Source organism: Benincasa hispida, chromosome 9 (assembly GCF_009727055.1).
Source record: "Benincasa hispida cultivar B227 chromosome 9, ASM972705v1, whole genome shotgun sequence".
Classification (NCBI taxonomy): domain Eukaryota; kingdom Viridiplantae; phylum Streptophyta; class Magnoliopsida; order Cucurbitales; family Cucurbitaceae; genus Benincasa; species Benincasa hispida.
In genome coordinates, this window is record NC_052357.1 from 86,186,404 (window position 1) to 86,197,117 (window position 10,714).

The 10,714-nt window shown below is 36.0% G+C and overlaps 2 protein-coding genes across 2 annotated transcripts; one reads left to right on the forward strand and one right to left on the reverse strand.

The window, feature by feature from the left end:
- Positions 1-3,025: 3,025 nt before the first annotated feature.
- Positions 3,026-7,554, forward strand: LOC120086044 (lysine histidine transporter-like 8). Its single transcript, XM_039042460.1, has 5 exons — positions 3,026-3,553; positions 5,660-5,793; positions 6,000-6,427; positions 6,519-6,650; positions 6,760-7,554. Exons 1-5 carry the CDS (start codon positions 3,171-3,173, stop codon positions 7,243-7,245), a joined length of 1,563 nt encoding a protein of 520 aa, XP_038898388.1. The 5' UTR covers positions 3,026-3,170; the 3' UTR covers positions 7,246-7,554.
- Positions 7,521-10,482, reverse strand: LOC120086045 (ent-kaurene oxidase). The gene is made up of 9 exons (XM_039042462.1): positions 10,088-10,482; positions 9,812-9,998; positions 9,490-9,650; positions 9,236-9,397; positions 9,020-9,160; positions 8,657-8,911; positions 8,417-8,578; positions 8,125-8,319; positions 7,521-8,052 (listed from the first exon to the last, which is right to left on the reverse strand). Exons 2-9 carry the CDS (start codon positions 9,978-9,980, stop codon positions 7,738-7,740), a joined length of 1,560 nt encoding a protein of 519 aa, XP_038898390.1. The 5' UTR covers positions 9,981-9,998; positions 10,088-10,482; the 3' UTR covers positions 7,521-7,737.
- Positions 10,483-10,714: the final 232 nt, after the last annotated feature.

The window sequence follows — 10,714 nt, forward strand, 5'->3', positions numbered from 1 at the left end:
GATTTGATTCTCCTACCCTACTAATATATTTTCTATAATGGAATTTTATATCAAAATTGAATTGGGTTGATAAAGTAATAAACTCATGAGAATGCTAAAAATAAATATCTAATTTCCACTTACACATGATTATTTAATTGCCACTATGAACATAAATAGGAATCAATAGATACTTCCTTTTTTTAGTCTTGAAGTTTAAATCTTCCAACCTCACATTTAAACTACGTATAGGGAGGGGTCTACCATACATTTATAATAATGATAATAATGATAATAATAATAATAATTTTGAACGTTGAAGGTTGTCTAGGGCAAGACCCAAATCGAGAAATTGTCGAAAATAACATGTTTAGATTTTCACCTTACAAAATTAGTACGTTTTTTGAAAACTTGTAAAAATAGTTTTTATCGGTTCATATTGGGCGAGATCGATCATCGAGAATTAGTTAAAAAATCAACTCTTTCTAACTTATTGATTGTTTTGAGTTTTCTCGTTACATCTCACCTAATTACGGATTTTTTTTTAAATGTAATCTTCCAAAATCTTATATTATTTTCAGATGTTCTCCAAATTCAATCAGATTTACTAAATATTATATCAAATTATTACGTAATTTTTTCAAATCTTGAGCATAATTTATGTTTTCACAATTATATGAATTTCCAACATTCCAAATGTATTTTTCAACTATCAAAATAGATTTTCTAAATTGATTCAACATTTTTTAATTTTGGAAAATATCAAATTTTTTGAAAAATCGAGTAAGATTTTCATATTCGAGATTACCCATAAAGTAAGATTTGGTAGAATCTTAATGTTAATCGTATTCGAGATTCTACCAAAAAAGCTCAAATATATATAATCTCAGTGTTAGGCGAGATGTACTGAGAAAGCCACAAACAATCGTAAAAAAAGTTGATTTTTTATCTAGATCTCGTGGTCGAGATTCTAGTTTTATAAAGTAAAAACTTAAACGTGTCATTTCTGATAATTTTCCATCCAAATTCTATAAGGTGACCCAAATCAGAAAAAGTTAAAAGGCAGCATAGGAAAATACATGTCTCCAAAAGAAAAAGTTAGAATCCCGAATTTAGACCCGACTAACTTTAACTAGTAAATATACCACTCGAGAAATAATCGAGTCGATGTAACACCCAAAAGCTTGAGCATCACAAACTACTTTGGAAGGAAGGCCCGTAAGCGCTCTCCATTCACCTCCCAAAGTAAACTTCCAAAGTTCCAACGTTTAAAAACACGAAATGGATACAATTTAAAATTGATGGCTACTTTATACTTTCTAATATTCACAAAATATGAGACATAATCAATGTTATTATTATCATTATGATGTCTGCATTAAGTTATTTTGTTATAGAAGAAAAAAAAATGATGAAAGCGGACGGCGGCGGGACCGACGAACCGCTTCTTGTGTGGGCGGAGGAGAAAAAAGAAACTGGGTGGGTCGAGCCGAGACCCGAGTTGGGTCCGCATGCGGGGCACGCGTATGGAGCGTGGGCTGTGCTCGATGACCACGCCACGCGAGGCCAGACCACATGCTCATGTCGGCCTCTTCTCTCCTTCTAAATTTTCGTACAATTTTCCCACTCATTCACCATTTCATTCCACTCCCAACTATATGCGCGTATACCTCACGCTCCTCCAGCCTTGTTAAAAGGAAAAAAAACATAATAATTTAGGTTAATTACTCTTGGTTGTCCCTAAACTTTAAAAACATCTATTTTTTTCCTGGACTTTTAAAAAATATTTATTTTGGTTCATACTGTTAGGATTCCGTTATCTTTTTAACATGAGGTTGAAGTGACTTGTATTTTATATACCAAATAAGTTAATCCCCTACAAAATCCAATGCTTTGAATTCAAATTAGAGGATAAATTGATTTTTTACGAAGAAGGCAACGGTCACTTTGTCTTCAAATTATAGTCATTTACTTTGTCTCCTAGATTTGAGTTGTTTATTGAGGTACTTTTCTCTTTAAAGTGATGTGATTCATTGAGGTAATATTTATTTGTAATTTATTAGAGTTTATTTTCTATATGGGTGACATTTATTTGCATTTTGTTAGTTTATTTTACCTTGTCATGGGATGTTTTATTCTTGGGTTTAAAATTTCTCATAATACAATATAGTAGAGAAAAATACATAGAAAATAAAGATATTGATGATTGAGGAAAAAAAAATTACATAAAAGTGGCTACATATCTACAAAAACATCTTTTATACTAATATGTCTTTATATTTTGATTCTATTATGCTTTCTTCTGATTTGCTTGGAGATTCCAATTGGAAAAAAGAATAGTAGGATTTAAAGCATTTTATTTGACATATAAAACAATATGACCCAAGTCACTGATAGAAAAGAAATATATATGAAAAATATATATATATTTTTTTACGCAAAAGATTTATTGCTGGAAAATAAATATAAGCCATCAAATATGTAGAATCCTAACTGTTGGGACCAAAATAAATATTTTTTAAAATTTTAAAGACTAAAATAGATGTTTACAAAAATTCAGGAACCAAAACAGAATAAGATTCAAAATTCAAGGATCAAAATTGGATTTTTATAATGGTCATTTTTATAAAAATACCGACACCAAAATGTATCCAAGTAAAAAAAAAAAAAAAAAAGAAATTAGGAAAAAGGTATAATATTTTTATCTTTATTGAAGAGAGGCATTTACTTTGGAAATTATATTCCACCAAATAAATGACATGACAATTATATAAATTTAAAAGTCAAATTTGATCTGATTTTAATACTCATATAAATTTGAGAGGTTAATTGTCGAGATTTGTGGGAATTTAATTAAGAAAAAGTGTAGTGAAGAGAATGATTAGTGAATTAAAGAGAGAGAGAAGAAGGTTAATTATGTGGGAGATAGTGAGAGTGTGCATGGCGCGTAGCATAATATTTCTGGTCCAAAAAGAAGAAACCAAAAGCAACAGAGTTTGAATTTTTACATTTCTTTGTCTTTGATGCAAAAAACACAAAATTAAGAATAATTCATCATTCACTCCCTCAACCCCTTCAATCAATCATTCTCTATTCTCACTTTCACTTCACTCCCACTTTCTGATTCTCTCTTATATCAAATGCCCTGAAATTTCATTCCCTGTTCAGCTCAACAAAAAACCATTTTCCCCATGGAGGAGCGCCCGGAGACGGAGCTCATTTCCATTCCGGCGACTCCACGAGTTTCTACGCCGGAGATTTTGACGCCCACGGGACAGAGGTCGCCGAGACCGCCTTCTAAGGAGGCTAAATCCTCCACGGCATGGACTCCGACGTCGTTCATTTCTCCGAGGTTTTTGAGTCCCATTGGAACTCCTATGAAAAGGGTTCTCATTAATATGAAGGGTTACTTAGAGGAAGTGGGTCATCTCACTAAGCTTAACCCTCAAGATGCTTGGCTTCCCATTACTGAGTCGCGTAATGGTAATGCTCATTACGCTGCCTTTCATAACCTTAATGCTGGTATTGGCTTCCAGGCTCTCGTTTTGCCCGTTGCCTTCGCCTTCCTTGGCTGGTACCTTCCTTAACTTCAAACTTTTTGGCTGATTCTAGTTTAACATGGAACCACTGCTCAGGGTAGCTTCCAAAGTTCTGTCGTGTCATTCTTTCTCTAATTATTAGTGGAATAAACAGTTGTGCTTTATGTTAACTTGTACGTAAAACGATATTATGGGTTTCTCCGGTGGTAAGTAAAGGTCATAGGTTTAATAAACCACTGTTTAGTGAAAATTTGGTTTAATCCATAGTTATCACCTACGAGCATTTAGTATCTCATGAGTTTTCTTGGTTCTCAAATGGTGATGTAATATATGTGACTATAGATTAACCGAGGTATATGTAAGTTGGTCAAAACACTTTTAAATAATTTCTCAATACCCAAATGGACCACTAGTTAGAGTAGCTTCCAAAGTTTTGTCATGTCATTTTTTCTCTAATTAATAGAGGGATCAACCGATGTGACCTATGTAAATTTGTGAACCAAAAACAGATTAATCTAGTGGTAAAGGTCATAGATTTAACAAAGGACTATTTAGAAGAATTTTGGTTCAATCTATAGTTGTTCACCTACCCAGATTTAGTAATTTATGAGTTTTTTTGACAACCAAATGGTGTAGTGCCTTGATAAATTGTCTCGTGAGATTAACTAAGGTGCTCGTAAAATACTATAAAAAAAACGAAAAACCCTTGCCTATGCTAGCTCTTTTCCCATTTTATGATGAGTAAGGCCGCCACAACCTGACTGATTATTGGTAACCATTAAATGTACCTGTGTCTAAATATACATTTGGCATAATTTTACATTTTCTCTCTCACATCCAATTGTGCAAAATGATGGCCACCTCCTCGAATAATTTCTCGTGTTTTAGTGGTTAATAAAATTTTGTTTGGTCAATTCATCAGTTAAATTTAATGGAATTATACCAATAAAAATACTCAATGTTAAGGCCAGAGGAGTTCATGCTTATTAGTGTATAGGCAAGTACTATTCTTTTCAAACACATAAGGAGTGTTAAGAAATAAGAACATAAACAAATGGTGGAAAAAACTTAGAAAAAAAGAGAGAGGATAATTTTTCTTCTAGCAAAAAAATCTACAGCTGTGAAAATTTTAGTGGCGGCGGTAGGATTCTAATTACATGATAAGTTTTAGCCTATCAACTTAATATTTTTTGGTTTAATGATAGTTCAACAAATCTTATTATATCATGAGTTTAATCTTCCATTTGAGAAGCCTGCTTTCGCATGTAGATTTAGAAAACTCTCTGATATTCCATAGATACCTAAAGTAGGTTTCAATTTAGATGAACAACATGTCCTTTTTCTTGCAACGTGGTTCTCCTTGTCCCACCCACAAAGAATAAAGCTGATTGGAAATTTTGCAAAGGATAATGGGTATTTGGGTCTACTTAGTCAAAGCTTTCGATTCACTAAAGTTGTTTTATGTATATTTGATTCGATGAGGGACAACACTTCTTGATCTTTCGCTTTTGCTCCTGTTGTTACATTATTACGAGCATAATGCGACAGCTTTGTGTTTGGTGGGTCATCTTCTCTTTGGATGCTTTTTAATGGATTAAGACAGAAATATATAATCTTTCTTGGGTCCTACTCGAAATATCCCCACTTTTCTGGTTTACAGGGTGCCCACCTGCCATAATTTCAGCCTCTAAATCATTATTTCGTAAAAGGAAAGGAAAAACAAGTTTTTGTAAGTGTTAGCTTTTGTTGTATTACCAAAGGTAAATTACTATTTAAGCCTCACTATCAATTTCAAGTGTCTTTGTAGTTTTCATAATTTTCGTCATTATTATATGTTAGCAGTATTTGTTACATTACGTATTTTATTTGGATGTTGAACATTAATACTCTACCATATATTAAGAAAATGTGTAACCACAGTGATGTTTTGAAAAATTTAACCAAACTATAAGAACTATAAGGAACCTTCCAAATATATGAAGGTTAAAATGGTAATTTAACTTGTTACATGTCATGGTCCCCAAATCAAATGTTCTTGAGTTTCTGAGTGTGGTGAAAGAGACAGATATTTCAATTTCATAGAAGATTTGATGTAACTATCTATGACTTGGTATTATCTGTTTTTTGTGGTAATTTTGTAGGAGCTGGGGAATACTATCACTAACCATAGCCTATTGCTGGCAACTATATACCCTGTGGATTCTAGTTCAGCTTCATGAAGCAGTCCCAGGCAAAAGGTACAACAGATACGTGGAGCTTGCTGAAGCAGCATTTGGTAAGACTTCCTTACAACTTCACAAATTAAATAACAACTTTTATAGACTTGTATGTCATTTCCTTAAGAAAATTTTAGGGCAAGCTGCCATCAATGGCTGTTAGAAACATGGTTAACAGCATCCTTCAGTCTCCGAACCGTGCATCTAATTGTCATTGAAGCATATTTGACACATTGGTTAAAGGATTTTGTTGTATGATTTTCAGGGGAAAGATTGGGTGTATGGCTTGCTGTATTTCCTACTGTCTACTTATCAGCAGGAACTGCAACAGCATTGATTCTCATTGGAGGAGAGACAATGAAACTCTTTTTCCAAATAGTCTGTGGGCCTCTCTGTTCATCAAATCCTTTAACAACTGTAGAGTGGTACCTTGTGTTTACATCTCTCTGCATTGTTCTTTCTCAATTGCCAAACCTCAACTCAATTGCTGGACTTTCCCTTATTGGAGCTGTGACTGCCATCACTTACTCCACCATGGTTTGGGTCCTCTCTGTTAGCCAGCAGAGGCCCCCGACAATCTCATATGAACCCCTTTCGATGCCATCTGCTTCTTCTTCTGTTTTCTCTGTCATGAATGCGCTCGGAATAGTAGCCTTTGCTTTCAGAGGCCATAACTTGGTTTTGGAAATTCAGGTGTGCCATTTGCAATTTTTTTCTGGACTCCCTACTGTTCATTGAGCTGCTCTTTTTGGTGGAATCTTATGTTTGTTTTGGTGTCTCTCAGTCAACAATGCCATCAACTTTTAAGCATCCTGCTCATGTTCCCATGTGGAGAGGAGCCAAAGTTGCCTATTTTTTCATTGCTGCTTGTTTGTTTCCAGTTGCTATCGGAGGATATTGGGCATATGGAAATCTTGTGAGTATCTTTGTTCTTTTGGGTGAGCTTGGATTGTTTCGAAAAACAATTGTATTCACCTTTTTTTTTTTTTTTTTTTTTTTTTTTTTAATATGTGATTGTTTCACAGATGCCTTCAGGAGGGATGCTCAATGCTATATATGCATTTCACAGCCATGATATTCCCAGAGGGCTTCTTGCCATCACTTTCCTTTTAGTTGTGTTCAATTGTCTGAGCAGTTTCCAAATTTACTCCATGCCTGTTTTTGACAGCTTTGAAGCTAGCTACACAAGTCGCACAAACCGCCCTTGCTCGATCTGGGTTCGTTCTGGTTTTCGTGTTTTCTATGGATTTGTCAACTTCTTTATAGGAGTAGCACTTCCTTTCCTCTCCAGTTTGGCTGGTCTGCTTGGAGGACTGACTCTTCCAGTCACATTTGCTTACCCTTGCTTCATGTGGGTTCTCATAAAAAGGCCGACAAAGTACAGTTTCAATTGGTACTTCCACTGGACATTGGGCTGGCTAGGCATTGCTTTTAGCTTGGCTTTCTCAATTGGAGGAATCTGGAGTTTGGTAAACAGTGGACTTAAGTTGAAGTTCTTCAAACCCAGTTGATCCAATAATCATCATCAGAGCAGAGCGGCATAATATATAGCAAGAATGAAAACTTAAATTTCTAAGCAAATGAGATCTTCCTAAAGGCGTGCCATCTCATGCTATGTTGACATACCGGTATCCTCGTGGATATAGTTAAAAAAAGTTTGTAGAATTCTCTATGGAGACGTGGAAAATCTGGTTTGTTACTCTATCGATCACTGTTTAATGGTTTCATTTAAGATATCAAAATCTCTTGTTAGTAGGAAAACACATTCAATTACCAAATCATATGCAAAACACATCACCTCAAGTATCTTTGAGCTGAAATTCGAACTTATTATGAGCTAAAATTCGATCTGTGCACACATTCTATTATGAAACGATAGTTATAGTTCTAAACTGCTCTAAAACACACTAATTTCTCTTCAACAAGAGGCTAAGAGTGTCCAAAGAGTCTCAGAATAGTTGCTTATTCTAGATTCTAGGGTCCAAGGAGAGGAGGAAGTTTCATCAGTTGATTCTCGGCTTTACAACTACGTGCAATGGCTGGAGCTTGCGAGCGGTGAGGCCAAGAGTGTCCACCTTGTCCTCTTCTCCTTCCCTTAGCTTCCATTCAAACTCTTGAGCCATCCTTCCAATGGTTGTGCAAGCTATCAGCATTGCCTTGAGAGCACCTGCACACACCCTCTTCCCTCCTCCAAAGGCCATGGTTTTATGCAGATCCATTGGATCATACTTCTCATCTAGAAACCTCTCTGGCTTCCATTCCTCAGGGCTTTCCCAATGATCCTTGTCCATGTTGCATGCGTAAATGTTCACGGCAATCTGCAAACGAAACATCATTAGACATTGTTGTATCAAATTACACGGGGGGTTCAGGGTTTTAGTATGGCTCACCTCACTCCCTGCAGGAACAAAGAACCCGCCTAACTGGGTATCTTCATGTGCATATCGCAATGGGACGACTGGGACTGGACTATGCTTCCGAAGAGTTTCATGAAAAACAGCAGTTAGATATGGAAGCTGTGACAGGTTTTCTTCAGTAAGCTTTGAAGATCCACAGGCACTCAGTATATGCTGATATAGAAAATCCTGCAATGTCAAGAGTTTTTAAAAGAATGTTTGGTTTTGATGATATTAGGAATTGGAAAGACAAGCAAATAACTGAAAATGACTGTTCGAAAATTGCCTGTCGTTTTGGATCTTTTGCAAGTTCATACATAGCCCATTCTGTTACAACTAGAGTTGTGTCTGAGGTTTCAATGATTGTCTCCCAAAGCAACATGGATATCTGATCCTCTGTAAGTGTTTTCGCTTCAGATAACAAGAAATCAGCATAGCAATTCGTTTCCTGTTATAGATTCAAGCCAAGTTAAACAGAGCAGATAAATAGCCTCATTTCTATTCAATAGAAGGAAGGAAGGACTACCTCCCCTGCTGCAATTCTTTTCTTCTGCTCTTCAATTAGGCTCCTCATTGTCATTTGCCTTTGAAAATCCATCTTCCTTATTTTATTCTCCACACTCTTGTTGGGAATCCATCTCAAATATGGGAAGAAATCCCTCCAATCAACCTCAATCGCACCCTCCATTGGATCAATCACTAAAACCCTGAACAGATCTTCCCTCGGCAACGTCGTACCGAGCCCATCGACATATATGGACTCAATATCCTTCCCAAGTGTCTGTTCATGAAATCATGAAAGTTAACTATTTATCCATCCTCCTTCCTGTCTACCACACACATCCAATTCATTCCAAGTTTTTTATTTAACAGAACAGAATCAACTCACTTCTTTAAGCGCCAGTCGAAAGAGTTCTGATTCGAAGATCTTCCGGAAATTAACAGATTCTGATGGAAACTCCTTCACATGAGCAAACAACTCCCTAGAAATATTCTCTATCATGGTGTCTCTCCTTTGTCTGTGTTTCTTCTGAAAAATAGAGCAGATCAAACTATTAGATTTAACCCAAATGTAAAGAACAAGAAAGAAGAAGAAACAAACAACCTGAGCATTAGCCCCCAACATATTCGCCAATATGTATCTCTTCACCATCTTGTGAAAGTCATTGTAATCACTCATAGCAACCATGCATTTATCAGCAGTCAAGATTGTGAGAGCTTTGCTTAGCTTTCTACTTGAAATTGAAGCGTATCTCGTCACCATAGCCTTAAAAGAATCAAGACCAAAACACAGCATAGTTAGAATCAGAAAACAGAGGGCAAAACTTTGCCGGAAAATAGCCGTGATTTTATTTATACCTCTTTGGCAACCTCGGCGGTGTTGAGAACAATCACAGTGGAAGCGCCGGTTCTTATGGAATAAACCGGACCGTACTTCTCCGCCCACCGAGCAAACGTCATGTGAGGCTTCTTCTCCTTCAACTGCAACAAATTTCCCAACACCGGCACACCCGGAATCGCTACAAAAACCAAAATCAAAATTCTCAAATGGCCAAATTCATCAAATCATCAATTTCCCATCATTTTCCCTAAAAACCCAATAATTAGAACGAGAATGAAAAGAGTAATGGATCAATTCCACCATGATTGAAAAACAGAGAGACAAGAAGGCGATCATTACCCGGCACCGGAGGGAGAAAATTCCGACGTTTCTTTCTACAATCAGCAACGAGAAACACCGAAAGCACCAAAGAGACACCACCCAGAACGGCGGCTGCCGCATACGGCGGAGCCTGAAGGGTATTGGCAAGAAGCTGCATGGAAGTAAGAGGATCAGTAACAACCGCCATTTTCAAACTCTGAGGTCACTGAAAAGAGAGAAAGCAGCAGTATGAGAAAAATCAGGCGGAGATTCTTATATAAAAGAGGAATTTAATGTCAATGAAAAGAACTTCGCTGGCATTTGTGTAGGACATGCAAAGAAAGCCCAGCGAATACGCCAAGCAGAAACGAACTCTATGATTCTTAATTGTTTTTGCATTTGAGAGAAAAATTAACAAAAAAAAAACCGTTTCAAAAATCGAAATTTTGGGTTCCGTTTCTTAGTTTTTGTTGGTTAGTGGTTTTCAGTGTGATTCCTTTTTTGATTTGGCAATGGAAAGTGATGATGTTCATCATTTTGGAAGTTGAAATATGTCCATGAACTAAGATCACAAACAGGGAATCTGGACATCCCTCGAATTTCTGAATTTTCAGTAATGTTTGGCACTCTGTCATCCATTTTTAAAATGGTCAAACTTCACTTTATCTCTTCCCATAGATGTCCATTCGTCATGCGAGATTAGAGTTCATGAGGATCCACCTTCAATAGAATGGAAAATCTCCGATTGAATAGAAAATAGAGATGGAGTGGAGACAATTTTCTTTTGTTATATTCCCCGTTCCTGGTCCACCCAATAAATATAACACACACATAAATACATATATACATACATATACAAATAATAATAATAATAATAAAACTCACTTTCTATACCAGTTTATAATATATATTTCTTTTTTTTATGATGTACTTTACAAAAAT